Here is a 19,453-nt window from a genome sequence, read left to right as displayed (position 1 = left end):
CATGTTTGCTATTTCTGCAATAGTTTTTTTCATGCATTCGGGTACCTCAGCGTACTCTGGGTCACTTTTTGTTCCTGCACTTCCCAATTTACAAATTAAGCACTGCCAAGGTGTCTTTATTTTCATAAGCTCTCACTCACATCACTTTTTCCGTTGCAATCTTTCATTTATGGCATTTCAACATTGATACAGAGGGGCACATCACACTCATGTCTTTTCTTGGGACTCCGCACGCACGCACACACACACTACTGTAGCATATTGTTTACATTTCTCAAATTTAGGCATCCACTGACATGGGCACAGACGTATGTACAGTCATTTTCTGTGTGGTGGGCAAATTTGGTTGAACAGGAGAAGAGGATGTGATTACTTGTGGGGGTGGTGGGTTCAACAGCTGCAGGGAAGCTGATTGGTTGCTTTGGCTATCACATCTTCTTGATTAAAAGAAAGACAGATTCAGAAATGAGTTAGACATTGCCATAGTTCAATGCTGAAAAGCCTTCATTAACATGCTCCCAAAGATAGACATTCAGTATTCACTGAATGAAGTAGCCTACCCATCCCCATTTACAATTTAATTATTCAATTAAATCAATTATACAGCACATTCAATGACTCGTGAATATTATTGTAGGCTACTCCTGTACCTACCTTGTACAATACTGTAATCATTGAATGAAGTAACATATCATCCACATTTAAAATGTAATCAATTAGATAAATAATGCTAGCACATAATGTTATATTATCGTAGAATATGCTACTCCCGTATGCCCACTTATGATAGGATACCGTTATGATACTGGCGTGATTTTAGGTCTTCAATCGAAGTTGTATGTTGTACCTCGTTTCCGCCCTTCAAGGAAAGGCATCCCCCATTCTATTCAGTGCAGGTGTGAATGTCCTATAGCTTTAGCACACAATGGCATGTCGGGGTAGTGTATTACAACGTACTATTTTTATATATCCTATAGCACATGTTTGTATATTTTCATTTACCATTTAATTAATCCATGAAATAAATAATAGTAGCACATCAAATTACATTATTATTGTACACTAGCCTACTCCCCTATCGACACAGTAATTAATATTGCCTTCGACATTACGCTTATCAACTCAGCAAAAAGTAATTATTTTCAAATAATCAAAATTTGCCTTATCAACACAGTAGGCCTAAATATTTCTTAACAATATTATAACTTAAATATACTTACTCCTCAATTGGATCAAAGACATCTTGTGAATTCTTTTCATCTTCTCTAAAGAAACTATTTGGGGCAGACACTCGAAAGTTGAGGTGCGGTGTACCATTTATTTGCCATAGTTTTTCCTGTTAAAAAAACAAGCTCTCAAACACCTTGCTCATCTCTCACTCTATAAACGGTCACTGATATCCAGATTCCTTGGGACATCCCTACCCTGAACCAAACCCTAAACCCTAACTGTAATCATAACCCTTACCTAACACTAAACTTAACCCTTACCTTAGCCATTTTACATTTCTACTTGATTGAGGTAGGGACATATAAGGGACCCTGCCGCCCCAGTTATGGTTAGAGCGTTGGACTAGTAACCGAAAGGTTGCAAGATCGAATCCCCGAGCTGGCAAGGTAAAAATCTGTCGTTCTGCCTCCGAACAAGGCAGTTAACCCACTGTTCCTAGGCCATCATTGAAAATAAGAATTTGTTCTTAACTGACTTGCCTAGTTAAATAAAGGTAAAATTTCAAAGGATCCCGGATAGCACGGAACCTCTGGGAAATCATATGAACTCCTCTACTCGATTGAAAGTTAAGGACACAACTCCTATTGGTTCTGACATACTGGGGACTTGTAACAACACTGTCTGTGATTGGCTAATAACGTTTAGATCTGTATACAGTGAGAAAAGATAATGTACCATCCCATGAGGTGTTGAGGGAAAGCAAGATTACCTATCAAATCACATTTTATTTGTCACATACACGTGTTTAGCAGAAGTTATTGTGGGTGTAGCGAAATGCTTGTGCTTCTATTTCGACAGTGCAGCAATATCTAACAATTTCACAACAAATACCTAATACCCACGAATCTTATTAACATGCAGGCGTCCCACAGATGTTTGTAGAGCGTTGATATCACTTCTTGTCAGTCAAATGTTCAATGGTAGGCAACAGCCACACAGTGGTAAGCTTAGGTGCTCGTGTGTGCTCGTCATCCTCACCAGGGCTTGACATAACTAGTTCGATGCCGTAACCGATGGCCACTGGCACACTGGAATAGTAATAATGGCCTTAGCAGAGCATCCTACTGGAAGCTTAATAGCTCTATATTAAAACATGAGATGGTCAAGATGGAGATAAACAATTTAATTACACACTTCTGGAACAAACCTAGAAATGACAATTCATACAGTAATAACAGGGAGCTTTTTAAATATGAGGTAGGAAAATATAAGAAAATATGGGAGTATTCTTGCCAAGATAAGGAGAGCTGAAGAAGGTGTAATTTCAAAGTTCACCTCTCTTGTTCAAAAGCCTGTTGAAGGTCTCTCAGAGGAGGACAAATCTGTTCTGTTTGAGCTACAACACAAGTTGTATGATATGTATAAACTGAAAGCAGAGGGAGCTGTCAGTTTATACAGATCTAGGAAGAAGTGGCTAGAGGAGGGTGAACTAAATTAATTGTATTTTTCCAGGTTAGAAAAATACCACTCTAAAAATAATACAATTCAACAAATAAATATTAATGGTCTCATCACAGATGATCCCACATTAATCTCTAACTTTAGTTGTAACTTCTACCAGAATTTATATAGTTCTAAGTATGGTGAGGTTTCCTCAACACTTTTTTTGACTCTCTGGGGGATGTGAAATCAATTGGGGACGCTGTGAGTGAACAGTGTGATGACCCTATTATAGTTGAAGAGATCATTTATTCTATTGAACAGCTTCAAAATAATAAGTCTCCTGGGACTGATGGTATATCTGCTGAGTTTTACAAAACTTTTCTCAACAGTTAACCCCATTTATGTTGGAGGTCTTTTCTGAAAGAATTGCAAATAATGCTCTCCCTCCCAGTTTGACTCAAGGTCTGATTACATTAATACCTAAGCCCAAGACTTGATTCTCCTCGATAATTGGTGTCCAATCTGTCTGCTCAATAACAACTGCAAAATATTAGCCTCTATATTTGCAAAAAGAATGAAGGCAGTATTGGACTCAATTATAGAAGAGACTCAATCTGGCTTCATGAGGAATACAAATATATCTAATAATATCCGACTGGTGTTAGACCTTATTGACTATTCTGATCTAATCTTCCAAGATAGTTTTGTCTTCTTAGACTTTTATAAAGCCTTCGATGCAGTGAAGCATGAGTTTCTATTTCTCTCCCTTGAAAAATTTGGTTTTGGGGAATTATTTTGTAGTACTATTAAAGCTCTTTATATGAATGGGAACAGTTCCATTAAATTAAAGCATGGCGCTTCTCCTAGATTTGAAAAGAGGAATTAGGCAAGGTTGCCCAATTTCACCTTACTTCTTCCTGCTTGCAACCCAACATATTACAAGTTGTATTAAATCCAGCGATATAAAAGGGATCTCTATTGCTGACAGAGATCATTTCATAAATCAGCTTGCAGATGACACCATCCTCTTTTTGAAAGATGCTTACCAGATTCCTAGAGTAGTCGATGTGATAAATATTTTGGTCTGGTCTTTGCCTAAACCTTAAGTGTGAATTGTTTGCTGTTAAAGACCGTGTGATACCCTCTATATGCAATATTCCAGTCAAGGAAAAAGTTAACATACCTTGTTTTACCATGTCTAAGAATCAACAGGAAAGATGCTCATTAAATTTCATACCTATTATTGAAAAAACCAAACAGAAGTTGAACCATTGGTTGCAGAGCGATTTATTCTTGAAAGGTTGAGAATTGCTTTCTAAAGCTGAAGGTATCTCCAGACCTACTTATTGCAGCCCAGTCTCTACATCTTGACAACAAAATAGGTAAAGCGGTTGACCAGATGCTTTTCAACTTCATCTGGAAAAAATGGTACACATTATATTAGGAAATCTGTCGTTATGAACACATATGAATATGGTGGTCTCAATGTTTTTGATTTTCCTTCTTTGAATAATACTTAAGATAAATTGGGCTATAAGCATTTTTTAAAGAATCCAACTTCAATTTGGAATATCATCCCTCATCTTCTCCCATTTTGGAGGCTTCAATTTTGTTACTTTGTAACTATAACATTGATAAGATTCCTACAAAATGATCTGCTTTTCATAGACAAGTATTAGCGTGGTCGTTAATATATAAAAACAATTACCACACAAATACACGCTTGTTAATAAGGTCAAATAGGTCTCTTTCAGAATTATCCATAAGTATTACCCTGCAAATCATTACCTGAAGAAACTCAAAAAAGACATTAACATTAACTGTCCTTTGTGTTGAGCATCCAGAAACAGTTCTGCATTTATTTTGGCATTGTCTACATCTAAAACAATTATGGAAATATTTTCATAGCTTTAATTGTTAATATTCTTGATGACTTCTGTTTTTTATTGGATAATGTGCTGCTCGGTTTCCTTAACCATAATATGGATAAAGAAAAACAATTTTACCTTTATCTAATTGTGCTAATGGCAAAATGTAATATTCATAAATGTAAATTCACAAATAGAAAAACACTCTTACGTGTTTTCTATAAGGAATTTGAGCAGGACATTAAGACTGCTCTACATTCTTCTAATAAGAAGCTGTTAAAAGAAACACATACATTGTTTTAAGGTCTTTGTGTAATCTGTAATTTGTTGTACCCCTAACATATGTTATCATTGTCTGTTTTGTATACTGTTTTTTCTGCAATAAAATAAAAGATTCAAAACAAAAAATATAAAAACAATTCAAAAATTGTAAAACAAAGTGACATTCCTCCACAAATACGTCCTCAATCAATACTTTAAATTACCTGAATGGCAACAGAACATCAAGATGAAATGTATTTAGAATTCTGTTCTAGCGATACGGTGCATTAAAACTAAAAGCAGATTTATCTAGCTCGGCGGAGATCCTTGGAACCTCAAGAGTTAACCAATCCTGTGAACGGATTAGGCAACTCAGGTGTCTATGCTTCAACAGAAAAGTTAGATATGACAGAAGTATGAAGTAGGGCCTTGAAAACAAAAAAATGGGACTAATGTAGAGATCTATAAAGGTCTTCAGCCAAGTCCAGCCAACCTTTTGACACAGGATGCAGTGATGAGTATCAAAACTGTCACGGTCAAAAAACGAAGGGCACTAAATGATGGCATCCAAAGGTTTAAGAGTAGTAGAAGCTGCACTTTGATAAATAATATCACCATAATCAAGAACAGATAAAAAGGTTGACTGAATAATCTGCTTCTCACTGCTTAGAGAAAAGCACAATCTGTTTTTAAACGTCAAATCCATACGCCTAAGTATTTATATGCGGGAACACGTTCAACTGGAGAACCATCTAATGAACGAACATGTACTTAACCTGAAACATTCTTAGGAGTTCAAAAACATGTATTTCATTTAGCCCGTATCAAGCAAAAGGTTTATTTGATCGAATAGAAGTTTCGCAATGCTTTAATTGTTACGAGTGTACTGATTTTGAGTAGGACAAGTGACATCCCGGCAACTTTGATAAAAAAAACACATCAGCGTTGTCGAGACGGATATGGAATAATAATTGCTTTGACATGGGTGGGACAATAGTTTTTATTTATTATCGATCTTAACCCAGTCATCCAGTTAGAATGAATCCGTTTTAAGAAAAACTAAGAGTGCCCATTCTTTTCATAATGTAGTATTATATTTTACTATTTACAATACAAACACACAAGCATCACATCACAATATGCACAAGAGACAAGTGCCAGTTGTGGAAACCTTACAGCAAGCTGTCACTCAAGTCCATCTGATAATCCAAATTCTTTCTATTCAGTGGAATTGTTATAGAAGGCTCATATGAATGTAAAGGAAAACTGCTATAGCTGTGGTCCAATTCTCTACCCTTTTCCTGAGATGTGCACTCCTACACCTTCTCATGGATTTAAATGGAATGGATTGGTGCAAAGGATATGGTCAAAACTCCATGCTTGCACCAATTCAATACTTTGAGAAACAGAACGCAGCCTATGATCTATCCAAGTTGACATCAGTCCCTTGTTGGTAACCTTTCACCCCCTTTCCGCTTGACCCCTCTCTCACACTGCTGTCCCCTCCTGCCTCTCCCTCTTTTTCTCCTGACTTCTGAAGTACTCTTTGCTGAGTAGGACATCCCTCTTTAGGGGTAAGGTTGGCTCCTCAGCTGCCGACCCTAGCTCATCCTTCTGCCGCTGGGCGAGGAGCATGGCACGGAGCAGGGGCGGGTACGACACATAGCGTATGGGGGGCTCGGGAACAGGGTTGTAGAGTTTGAACTGCTCCTCCTCATGTTTGGGCACCAGACGCCAGTCATGGTACATCACCTTGTCCATCTCCTTCGCTTCACTCTCCTGCTTGCCTGTGGAAAATAATAATATACACAATGGTGACTTGGTCATCTTTTCCTAATCTCTTTTCACAACCACTGCTGTGATAAATATGTCAAATGGCAGTAATGCGGAGGTAGTCTGGCCCATCAGCCAGCTCTCTCTGTCGAGACGTCTGGTTTCACAGCGCCTCAGAACGGGACATGACTGGGAGTCTATGGCAGGATCGGCGAAAACAGCCACCGGTTTTAATTGACTGTTCTCTCAGTCCATCACCATCTAGCACAGGGGTCTCCAACCTTTTCTAGCATGAGAAAATTAAACATGTCAAGAGCTACACATTTTTTCAAGCTTTCAAATAGGCACATTCTTCTCTTGTCCTCTCCCCTGCAACTCTTCCCCAGGTCCTTAGTGTACTGTTCTCTGTCAATATAGCTGGTAAAATAATTGATAATAAACAACTAACGGGGGCCCTATAAAATATTTTCCCGCCCCCAAATTCTGTTTAATATTTTCCCAAATTATGTTCCGTTGTATTTTTCCAGATTTTATATTGTTTGTTTTTTACTCTAAAAATTACAATTGTTAGTAGACAAACTACGTTGATGTTCAAATTCATGTCAACGCTTAAATCTGAAGACACTTTTTTTAAGTCTGTGAAAAAAAGAGAAAAAAAAGTGCACGTTTTTAAAACCTTTTGAGCGTAGGGGGCAGTATTTTGATGTTTGGATGAAAAACGTACCCAAATGAAACTGCCTATTTCTCAGGCCCAGAATCTGCATATAATTGTCAGATTAGGAAAGAAAACACTAAAGTTTCCAAAACTGTCAAAATATTGTCTGTGAATCTAACAGAACTGATATTGCAGGCGAAAACCTGAGGAAAATCCAACCAGGAAGTGCCTAAGGGAAACGAATTTCCCTGTTCCATTGCATGCCCATCCTCCATTTAAAGGGATATCAACCAGATTCCTTTTCCTATGGCTTCCACATTTTGTGAACAGTCTTTAGACATAATTTCAGGCTTTTATTTTGAAAAATGAGCAAGAAAGATCACATCTGGCTGGGTGCCAGCAGCATTTTGCATGCGCCAACAGAGTGGAGCAGACATTTTCTCTCTCTTCTATTGAAGAAACTACTGTCCGGTTGAAATATTATCGATTATAGATTGTAAAAACAACCTGAGGATTGATTATAAAAAACGTTTGACATGTTTCTACGAACTTTACAGATACTATTTGGAATTTTCATTTGCCCAGTCGTGACTGCTCAAGCCTGTGGATTTCTGAACATAACGCGCCAACCAAATGGAGGTATTTTGGATGTAAAAATAATCTTTATGGAACAAAAGGAACATTTATTGTGTAACTGGGAGTCTCGTGAGTGCAAACATCCGAAGATCAAAGGTAAGATTCATTTTATTGCTTTTCTGACTATCGTGACCAATCTGCTGTTAGCTTTTCGTAATGTTTTGTCTGCTGAGAGAAATGTCCTTACATAAACGCTTGGTATGCTTTCGCCGAAAAGCTCTTTTGAAATCTGACACGCCAGGTGGATTAACAACAAGCTAAGTTGTGTTTTGCTATATTGCACTTGTGCTTTCATGAAAATGAAATATTTTTAGTAATTTAATTTTTAGTTGGTGCTCTGCAATTCAGCGGATGTTGACGAAAATGATCCCGCTAAAGGGATGGGTGCATCAAGAAGTTAAGGAATGTTACATTTTACATTTAAGTCATTTAGCAGACGCTCTTATCCAGAGCGACTTACAAATTGGTGCGTTCACCTTAAGACATCCAGTGGAACAGCCACTTTACAATAGTGCATCTAAATCTTTTAAGGGGGGTGAGAAGGATTACTTTATCCTATCCTAGGTATTCCTGAAAGAGGTGGGGTTTCAGGTGTCTCCGGAAGGTGGTGATTGACTCCGCTGTCCTGGCGTCGTGAGGGAGTTTGTTCCACCATTGGGGGGCCAGAGCAGCGAACAGTTTTGACTGGGCTGCGCGGGAACTGTACTTCCTCAGTGGTAGGGAGGCGAGCAGGCCAGAGGTGGATGAACGCAGTGCCCTTGTTTGGGTGTAGGGCCTGATCAGAGCCTGGAGGTACTGAGGTGCCGTTCCCCTCACAGCTCCGTAGGCAAGCACCATGGTCTTGTAGCGGATGCGAGCTTCAACTGGAAGCCAGTGGAGAGAGCGGAGGAGCGGGGTGACGTGAGAGAACTTGGGAAGGTTGAACACCAGACGGGCTGCGGCGTTCTGGATGAGTTGTAGGGGTTTAATGGCACAGGCAGGAGCCCAGCCAACAGCGAGTTGCAGTAATCCAGACGGGAGATGACAAGTGCCTGGATTAGGACCTGCGCTGCTTCCTGTGTGAGGCAGGGTCGTACTCTGCGGATGTTGTAGAGCATGAACCTACAAGAACGGGCCACCGCCTTGATGTTAGTTGAGAACGACAGGGTGTTGTCCAGGATCACGCCAAGGTTCTTAGCGCTCTGGGAGGAGGACACAATGGAGTTGTCAACCGTGATGGCGAGATCATGGAATGGGCAGTCCTTCCCGGGAGGAAGAGCAGCTCCGTCTTGCCGAGGTTCAGCTTGAGGTGGTGATCCGTCATCCACACTGATATGTCTGCCAGACATGCAGAGATGCGATTTGCCACCTGGTCATCAGAAGGGGGAAAGGAGAAGATTAATTGTGTGTCGTCTGCATAGCAATGATAGGAGAGACCATGTGAGGTTATGACAGAGCCAAGTGACTTGGTGTATAGCGAGAATAGGAGAGGGCCTAGAACAGAGCCCTGGGGGACGCCAGTGGTGAGAGCGCGTGGTGAGGAGACAGATTCTCGCCACGCCACCTGGTAGGAGCGACCTGTCAGGTAGGACGCAATCCAAGCGTGGGCCGCGCCGGAGATGCCCAACTCGGAGAGGGTGGAGAGGAGGATCTGATGGTTCACAGTATCGAAGGCAGCCGATAAGTCTAGAAGGATGAGAGCAGAGGAGAGAGAGTTAGCTTTAGCAGTGCGGAGGGCCTCCGTGATACAGAGAAGAGCAGTCTCAGTTGAATGACTAGTCTTGAAACCTGACTGATTTGGATCAAGAAGGTCATTCTGAGAGAGATAGCGGGAGAGCTGGCCAAGGACGGCACGTTCGAGAGTTTTGGAGAGAAAAGAAAGAAGGGATACTGGTCTGTAGTTGTTGACATCGGAGGGATCGAGTGTAGGTTTTTTCAGAAGGGGTGCAACTCTCGCTCTCTTGAAGACAGGAGGGACGTAGCCAGCGGTCAGGGATGAGTTGATGAGCGAGGTGAGGTAAGGGAGAAGGTCTCCGGAAATGGTCTGGAGAAGAGAGGAGGGAATAGGGTCAAGCGGGCAGGTTGTTGGGCGGCCGGCCGTCACAAGACGCGAGATTTCATCTGGAGAGAGAGGGAGAAAGAGGTCAGAGCACAGGGTAGGGCAGTGTGAGCAGAACCAGCGGTGTCGTTTGACTTAGCAAACGAGGATCGGATGTCGTCGACCTTCTTTTCAAAATGGTTGACGAAGTCATCTGCAGAGAGGGAGGAGGGGGGGGGGATGAGGATTCAGGAGGGAGGAGAAGGTGGCAAAGAGCTTCCTAGGGTTAGAGGCAGATGCTTGGAATTTAGAGTGGTAGAAAGTGGCTTTAGCAGCAGAGACAGAAGAGGAAAATGTAGAGAGGAGGGAGTGAAAGGATGCCAGGTCCGCAGGGAGGCGAGTTTTCCTCCATTTCCGCTCGGCTGCCCGGAGCCCTGTTCTGTGAGCTCGCAATGAGTCGTCGAGCCACGGAGCAGGAGGGGAGGACCGAGCCGGCCTGGAGGATAGGGGACATAGAGAATCAAGGGATGCAGAAAGGGAGGAGAGGAGGGTTGAGGAGGCAGAATCAGGAGATAGGTTGGAGAAGGTTTGAGCAGAGGGAAGAGATGATAGGATGGAAGAGGAGAGAGTAGCGGGGGAGAGAGAGCGAAGATTGGGACGGCGCGATACCATCCGAGTAGGGGCAGTGTGGGAAGTGTTGGATGAGAGCGAGAGGGAAAAGGATACAAGGTAGTGGTCGGAGACTTGGAGGGGAGTTGCAGTGAGGTTAGTGGAAGAACAGCATCTAGTAAAGATGAGGTCGAGCGTATTGCCTGCCTTGTGAGTAGAGGGGGAAGGTGAGAGGGTGAGGTCAAAGAGGAGAGGAGTGGAAAGAAGGAGGCAGAGAGGAATGAGTCAAAGGTAGACGTGGGGAGGTTAAAGTCGCCCAGTACTGTGAGAGGTGAGCCGTCCTCAGGAAAGGAGCTTATCAAGGCATCAAGCTCATTGATGAACTCTCCGAGGGAACCTGGAGGGCGATAAATGATAAGGATGTTAAGCTTGAAAGGGCTGGTAACTGTGACAGCATGGAATTCAAAGGAGGCGATAGACAGATGGGTAAGGGGAGAAAGAGAGAATGACCACTTGGGAGAGATGAGGATCCCGGTGCCACCACCCCGCTGACCAGAAGCTCTCGGGGTGTGCGAGAACACGTGGGCGGACGAAGAGAGAGCAGTAGGAGTAGCAGTGTTATCTGTGGTGATCCATGTTTCCGTCAGTGCCAAGAAGTCGAGGGACTGGAGGGAGGCATAGGCTGAGATGAACTCTGCCTTGTTGGCCGCAGATCGGCAGTTCCAAAGGCTACCGTGTGAATGTGCCATCTAATGTTCCGGTCTAGTGATGGTTCTGTACTGCTGCAGCTCATTTCATGTAAAGTTGGCAACTAACAATTAATAGATACAAATTATATACTTAATCATGATATACTTCTGCCAAGTAAGCCTACTTTGCAGTTAACATTTAATGAGAAGGTTTGGGGGAAAGTATTTCTATCAACCCACAAGACGATAATCACATCGACTAGCTACACATGGAGTGATGGACAAACTTGCACATCACACAGACAGATGTGCAATTAATTGGAAGATATGTTAGGTTTGGATTTTTAAGCCAATAGTGGCTGACCAGGGGTGGGATAATGTCAATGTTGCATTGGCTAGACATAGCCGCTGGGAGCTTGTGGTGTCTGATACTTGAGATTTGTTTATGAGTTTTGCGACAGAATACGTGAAAATTGCATGTACTTTCAGAATTGTTTGGGGAGCTACTGATATAGTGCCTTCGGAAAGTATTCAGACCCCTTGACTTTTTCCACATGTTGTTATGTTACAACATTATTCTAAAATATCTACACACAATACCCCATAATGACAAAGCAAAAACAGGTTTTTCATTTTTTTTGCTAATTTATAAAACATTACACATGGAAATATCATATTTACATAAGTATTCAGACCCTTCACTCAGTACTTTGTAGAAGCACCTTTGGCAGCTATTACAACATTGAGTCTTCCTGGGTATGAGCTTGGCACAGCTGTATTTGGAGTTTATCCCGTTCTTCTCTGGAGATCCTCTCAAGCTCTGTCAGTTTGGATGGGGAGCATAGCTGCACAGCTATTTTCAGGTCTCTCCAGAGATGTTAGATCAGGTTCAGTCCCTGCCTCTGAAAAAACCCACAGCATGATGCTGCCACCACCATGCTTTACCGTAGGGATTGTGCCAGGTTTCCTCCAGACGTGACGATTGGCATTCAGGCCAAAGAGTTCAATCTTGGTTTCATCAAACCAGAGAATCTTGTGTCTCATGATCGGAGTCATTTAGGTGTCTTTTGACAAACTCAAAGTAGGCTGTCATGTGCCTTTTACTGAGGAGTGGCTTCTGTCTGGGCTGGTTGGTGGAGTGCTGCAGAGATGGTTGTCCTTCTGGAAGGTTCTCCCATCTCCACAGAGGAACTCTAGAGCTCTGTCAGAGTGACCATCGGGTTCTTGGTCACCTCCATGACCAAGGCCCTTTTCCAACGATTGTTCAGTTTGGCCGGACGGCCAGCTCTAAGAAAAGGCTTGGTGGTTCCAACCAAACTTCTTTCATTTAAAAATGATGGAGGCCGCTGTGTTCTTGGGGTCCTTCAACGCTGCAGACATTTTTTGGTACTGTTCCCCAGATCTGTGCTGAAACACAATCCTGTCTCGGAGCTCTACGGACAATTCCCTTCCGGGGCACTCTGTTCACAACGTTAGCATCTGCCCATACCATAACCCCACCGCCACCATGGTGCACTCTGTTCACGTTAACATCTGCCTGGTACAGTTGAAATCGAGATTCATCCGTGAAGAGCACACTTCTCCAGTGTGTTAGTGGCCATCGAAGGTGGGCATTTGCCCACTGAAGTCAGTTACGACGCCGAACTGCAGTCAGGTCAAGTGAGGATGACGAGCACGCAGATCAGGTTCCCTGAGATGGTTTCTGACAGTTTGTGCAGAAATTATTCGGTTGTGCAAACCCACTGTTTCATCAGCTGTCCGGGTGGCTGGTCTCAGACGATCCTGCAAATGAAGCCGGATGTAGAGGTCCTGGGCTGGCGTGGTTAAAGGTGGTCTGCGGTTGTGAGGCCGGTTGGAAGAACTGCCAAGTTCTCTAAATATATGAGGTGGCTTATGGTCGAGAAATTAACATTCAATTATTTGGCAACAGCTCTGGTGGACATTCCTGCAGTCAGCATGCAAATTGCACGCTGTATCAACCTAAGACATCTGTGGCGTTGTGTGACAAAACTGGACATTTTAGAGTGGCATTTTGTCCCAAGCACAAGGTGCACCTGTGTAAAGTGATGCTGTTTAATAAGCTTCTTGATATGCCACACCTGCCAGGTCGATGGATTATCTTGGCAAAGGAGAAATGCTGACTAACAGCTATGTAAACAAATTTGTGCACAACATTTTTGAGAAATAAACGTTTCGTGTATATGGAATATTTCTGTGATCTTTTATTTCAGCTAATGAGACCAACACTTTACATGTTGCGTTTATATTTTTGTTCAGTGTAATAGGCCAAGGCTACAGCTGTAGCAGGCTCTCCCTCTCCCGCCTCAATTTTAACTACACCCCTTTCAAGTCCCACATTAATGCACACTGTTGTCTAGCCCAATAGTTGGACTACAGGAGCCGATAGTATTTTTCAGTTAAAACACGTTTGTGGCTTTTGTCTTATGTTTACACACAGGTGTTCGGAGACACAGATAGCTCATTAGCCAATTATTCTTCAGCGTTTTCCATAAACAAGTGCTGTAACATGGAACCCTAACTCTATAAAGGTGTAATAATTCAACTTTTTAAAATATATTAACTCTTAAAAAAAACTCCCCCGGTCAGAAGATACTATCGTCAATAGGCACTTAAAACTGTTACCAGGCTCTATGTAACCAGCTATTCGAGCCTGGGGATGAAGTTAATGCTGAAGAAACCTAAACCTAGGCATTATTTCATCTGTGAGAGATTATGCAATGACAGAGAGGCATATGAAAAGCTGCTGAAATGTCATTCTGTGAAAACAAATAAAAAGGTTGTCATCTCTTATCTGTTCACGACCACTATCGTGAATCACATGTCGGTACTACAGAGTACTACCGAGGAAAGCCAAACCTATTCTTTCTTCAGGAAGAGAGCATGATATAGGATGTGTGAATGGAAAATTCTCACCTTTATAGGTCAGGACTCCCCATGCTCTGCCGTGGTCCATGTTCTACAGAGAAGACAGCAGAGTTATAAACATGTACACTACATTACCAAAAGTATGTGGACACGTGCTCATCAAACATCTCATTTTAAAATCATGGTTATTAATATGGAGTTAGTCCCCCCTTTCCTGCTATAACAGCCTCCACTCGTCTGGGAAGGCTTTCCACTAGATGTTAGACCTTGCTTCCATTGAGGTTGAGCATTGATGTTGGGCGATTAGGCCTGGCTCATAGTCGGCGTTCCAATTCATCTCAAATTAGTTCGATGGGATGGAGTTCACGGCTCTGTGCAGGCCAGTCAAGTTCTTCCACACCGATCTCAACAAACCATTTCTATATGGACCTCGCTTTGTGCACGGGGGCACTGCAATGCTGAAACAGGAAAGAACATTCCCCAAACAGTTGCCACAAAGTTGGAAGAAGAAATCGTCTAGAATGTCATTGAATGCTGTAGCGTTAATATTTCCCTTCACTGGAACTAATGGGCCTAGACCAAACCATGAAAAACAGCCTCAGACCATTATTCTTCCTCCACCAAACATTACAGTTGGCACTATGTATTGGGGCAGGTAGCATCTGCCGAACCATGATTCATCTGTCTGACTGCCAAACAATGAAGCGTGATTCATCACTCCATAGAATGCCTTTCCATTGCTCCAAAGTTCAATCGCGGCAAGCTTTACACCACTCCAGCCGACGCTTGGCATTGCACATGGTGATCTTCGGCTTGTCTGCGGCTGCTCGGCTCTGGAATCCCATTTCATGAAGCTCCCGACGAACAGCTCTTGTGCTGACATTTCTTCCGAAGTTGACCGGGGCAACTCTAGCAGGGCAGAAATTTGACAAACTGACTGGTTGGAAAGGTGGCATCCTATGTCGGTGCTACGTTGAAAGTCACTGAGCTCTTTCAGTAAGGCCATTCTACTGCCATTGTTTGTCTATGGAGATTGCATGGCAGTGTGCTCGATTTTATACACCAGTCAGCAACGGGTGAGGCTGAAATGGCCGAATCCATACATTTGAAGTGGTGTCCACATACATACACTATATATACACAAAAGTATGAGGCTTTATAGTCAGACTTATCAGTGTAATAACAGTGTTATAAGCCTCCACTCCCCTTCACCCTCTACCCCTGCAACTCCTTTCCACCCCCCACCCCACTCACTTCTGCAGTGTAGTCCACCTTGACCTTGGTGACCTGCCAGTAGCTAGGTGCTTCAGGGTGCTCTGTCAGCCAGGACTTGCGTGTGAACAGGTGGCCCACCCCGAACATCCTGAGGCCAGACAGCAGGGAGAAGAGACGGCTCTCTCTCCTCACGTCCTGAATAGAAATAAAGCAGTTCTAGGTTTTTTTCCCCGTTGTTCGAGGGCTAGGGTTCCCAGGTTTCTGAAATTCCCAGGTTTTCCCAAAAACGCAGTCGGAAGTTTCCCAGGGTCTTGCAGAAATAAGCAGGAAATCCAGGAATCACACCAACCAGGATTTCAGGAAAACTTTTGGGAAATGTACCAGAATTTTGCAACCCTATCAAGGGAACAACAGTAGTCGATGGGATCTGGCATCAGAGACCCACAACTTTCTACTCATTATTCATTGTTAATAAAACAAACATGTATGCTTTCATTTCATTGAAATAACTCTAATTTCTGATTGCTAGTTAAGCTCCCACTTTTTACATCTGGCCTGGGGCTTGAACCATCAACCTTCTGGCTACTGGTCCTGCTTTCTAACCTCTAGGCTACCTGGTGCCCCACACACATACCTGCCAGGCAAGCACGGGCAGGGTCTTCCTGGTGTGCGGTCGCGTCATGGTGTCGTAGTCCAGTGCATACTTCTCAGACTCCCGCGGCCGATTCTTAAGCTCCCGGTACACACGGATCTTACGGGCCATCTCAGCGATAAGGCGGATGCGCTTCTTCTTCACCATGATTGGTCAATAATGTTGTCACCGGGTCTCTTTTAGAACCTGGACGGGGGGGTGGTTACATTAGGGGTTAGGCTCACAAAGGACAGTTCTGACCATTTTACAACAGGGGTACAAATGAAGACATTCACAGATCTGATAACCTGGAGACACTCGCAGGTTTGATAAACTAGAACGACCCAAATACACTGAATGCAAACCCAGGTAAAAACAAGAGTTTTTAGTCTAGTGAATTTGGGGCAGTATCTATCTAGCCATCTGCTGAAAGAGAATCATTAGTCCCAAATACACCAGACCATGGAACCCTAGTTTTTCCTGGGTCTGCATTCAGTGTACTCCTCAAGAGTCTGACTGTTATGTAAGATAGCAACATTCTAGTCATTAAGTAACTAGTCATCATACTGTAGGTAATCCAATTAAAGCCAAACATCATTATTAAGAATCTCAATCAATACTGTTAAATTGAATAATGATTACCGTTAAATAGCTAAATGCGGTCCGCTTAGGTTAGCCACAAGCATTTCGCTACACTCGCATTAACATCTGCTAACCATGTGTATGTGACAAATAAAATTTGATTTGACTATTTCACGTGCTGGCACTGGCAATCTGTCTATAGCAAGCTAGCTAACATGACATATGTTAGCCATAGAGCATGACACGCTAACGGTAGCGGGCTAGCTAAGTACTCCACTATTCAACACACAGTATTCTTGTAATCACAATAAATAAATAAAAAAGAGTTGCTTAAATTTCCAAGGGATGTTTTATTTTGCATAACTAGATAGCTACCTGAGCCTTGACTTGACCTCCACAACACACTGCTTCCTCCGAAATTGTCAAACGACGGACAAAATTCCTCCCTAGAATTATTGATACATTACTTTAGTTCCGGGATAGAAACCGTTCCGCTTTGATACGTTTTGGGGGTGGTCACTCCGGGGACACTCCAGACTTAGTTTTTGCCCTGCGTTGTTTGCAAAGATTGAAGTTATAACAAGCAAAATACAACTATTGTAAAATAGATTTCGTAAAATGTATATAATATGTATAAGATGGAAGTAGAAGCACAAGTGTTATTGTTTATTAGTTTACTCCAATTGGGGGAGGGGTGGTAGGGATTGTGGGGAATAATTAAGGAAAATATATTCTAAAAAGATGTATATATGTACACTACCGTTCAAAAGTTTGGGGTCACTTAGAAATGTCCTTGTTTTCCATGAAAACATACATGAAATTAGTTGCAAAATGAATAGGAATTATAGTCAAGACGTTATAAATAATGATTTTTTATTGAAATAATAATTGTGTCCTTCAAACTTTGCTTTTGTCAAAGATTCCTCCATTTGCAGCAATTAGAGCCTTGCAGACCTTTGGTATTCTAGTTGTCAATTTGTTGAGGTAATCTGAAGAGATTCCACCCCATACTTCCTGAAGCACCTCCCACAAATTGGATTGGCTTGATGGGCACTTCTTACAGTCAAACTGCTCCCACAACAGCTCAATAGGGTTGAGATACGGTGACTGTGCTGACCACTCCATTATAGACAGACTACCAGCTGACGGCTTCTTCCCTAGAGAGTTCTTGCATAGTTTGGAGCTGTGCTTCAGGTCATTGTCCTGTTGTAGGAGGAAATTGGCTCAAATTAAGCACCGTCCACAGGAAGATAAATGTGCAAGTAGAGATACTGGGGTGCAAAGGAGCAAGATAAATAAATATATACAGTATGGGGAAGAGGTAGGTAGATAGATGGGCTATGTATAGGTGCAGTGATCTGTGAGCTGCTCTGACAGCTGGTGCTTAAAACTAGTGAGTGAGATATGAGTCTCCAGCTTCAGAGATTTTTGCAGTTCGTTCCAGTCATTGGCAGCAGAGAACTGGAAGGAAAGACGACCAAAGGAGGAATTGGCTTTGGGGGTGACCAGTGAGATATACCTGCTGGAGCACGTGCTACGAGTGGGTGCTGCTATGGTGACCTGTGAGCTGAGATAAGGCGGGGCTTTACCTAGCAGAGACTGGTAGATGACCTGGAGCCAGTGGGTTTGGTGACGAGTATGAAGCGAGGGCCAGCCAACGAGATCATACAGGTCACAGTGGTGGTGTAAGTGTATGGGACTTTGGTGACAAAACGGATGGCACTGTGATAGACTGCATCCAATTTGTTGAGTAGAGTGTTGGAGGCTAAATAAATCTCTCTCTACTATTATTCTGACATTTCCCATTCTTAAAATAATGTGGTTATCCTAACTGACCTAAGACAGGGAATTCTTACTTGGATTAAATGTCAGGAATTGTGACCAACTGAGTTTAAATGAATTTGGCTAAGGTGTATGTAAACTTCCAGCTTCAACTGTATATATATATTTTCATTCGATAATGATAATCATCAGGATATTAATCAAATTATGTATAAAAGTTGCATATCTGCTTCAGACTCAAGAATACCTGAACAAACGAAAGGCTTTAATGTTTCTTATTTGTCAGAAGTAGAACTCACAAATAACATTTTAACTCCTTTAAAAAAAGCTGTAAACCCTTACAAGTCATGAGCAATAAATATATATTTTTTAAATAAAATAGTGCAAGTCAATATTCATTATAACTGTTAGCCTAATGGCACATCACAGTTTATATTGGCGTAGTTGTCTTACCTTACAAGTAAGAAAGACAAGTCAGTCTACTGTCTCTAGCTTTATTGATAATTGTCACAATTTTAATCAAATAATGTTTAAAAGGGTAATTTCTGCTTCAGACTCAAGCCTGCCTGAAACAAATCGAAGGCTTTAATGTTTCTTATTTATTGTCAGAAGTAGAAAAACTCGCAAATAACATTAACTCCTTTTTTAACTTATGGCTGGGCGCAGTATTGAGTAGCTTGGATGAATAAGGTGCCCAGAGTAAACTGTCTGCTACTCAGACCCAGTTGCTAATATGTGCATAGTATTAGTAGATTTGGATAGAAAACACTCTGAAGTATCTAAAACTGTTTCAATGATGTCTGTGAGTATAACAGAACTCATATGGCAGGCAAAAACCTGAGAAAATAATCCAACCAGGAAGTGGGAAATCTGAGGTTTGTAGTTTTTCAACTCTTTGTCTATCGAATACACAGTGTCTATGGGGTCACATTGCACTTCCTAAGGCTTCCACTAGATGTCAACAGTCTTTGTTTGATGCTTCCTACTGTGAAGTGGGGGCGAATGAGAGAGGCATGAGCTGACCACGCGCTTTCACGTGATAGTTAGCTTGAGTTCCATTGCAATTCTACAGACAAAGGAATTCTCCGGATGGAACATTATCGAAGATTAATGTTAAAAACATCCTAAAGATTGATTCTATACATCATTTGACATGTTTCTACGGACTGTAACGGAACTATTTGACTTTGTCTGCACCTAGTGATCGCGTGTCATGAATTTGGATTACTGGGCTAA

The 19,453-nt window shown here is 42.2% G+C and overlaps 1 protein-coding gene across 1 annotated transcript; it reads right to left on the bottom strand.

Annotated features, from left to right (window-relative positions):
- Nucleotides 1-5,724: 5,724 nt before the first annotated feature.
- Nucleotides 5,725-16,959, bottom strand: mrps34 (mitochondrial ribosomal protein S34). Its single transcript, XM_029635222.2, has 5 exons — nucleotides 16,811-16,959; nucleotides 15,857-16,060; nucleotides 15,262-15,417; nucleotides 14,056-14,098; nucleotides 5,725-6,529 (listed from the first exon to the last, which is right to left on the bottom strand). Exons 2-5 carry the CDS (start codon nucleotides 16,019-16,021, stop codon nucleotides 6,231-6,233), a joined length of 663 nt encoding a protein of 220 aa, XP_029491082.1. The 5' UTR covers nucleotides 16,022-16,060; nucleotides 16,811-16,959; the 3' UTR covers nucleotides 5,725-6,230.
- Nucleotides 16,960-19,453: the final 2,494 nt, after the last annotated feature.

Source organism: Oncorhynchus nerka, linkage group LG26 (assembly GCF_034236695.1).
Source record: "Oncorhynchus nerka isolate Pitt River linkage group LG26, Oner_Uvic_2.0, whole genome shotgun sequence".
In the NCBI taxonomy this organism is placed as follows: Eukaryota; Metazoa; Chordata; class Actinopteri; order Salmoniformes; family Salmonidae; genus Oncorhynchus; species Oncorhynchus nerka.
The sequence above is the reverse complement of the archived record's forward strand: the minus strand, read 5'-3'. Positions and strand labels throughout refer to the sequence as shown.

What these genes read in the sequence shown, in the direction of transcription:
- mrps34 (XM_029635222.2), bottom strand. Translation starts at nt 16,021, where the DNA reads ATGGTGAAGAAGAAGCGCATCCGCCTTATCGCTGAGATGGCCCGTAAG. An exon ending in TGCCCGTGCTTGCCTGGCAG is followed by an intron (nt 15,418 to 15,856) that starts GTATGTGTGTGG and finishes ATTTCTATTCAG; the next exon opens with GACGTGAGGAGAGAGAGCCG. An exon ending in GGGAGTCCTGACCTATAAAG is followed by an intron (nt 6,530 to 14,055) that starts GTGAGAATTTTC and finishes TATTTTCCACAG; the next exon opens with GCAAGCAGGAGAGTGAAGCG.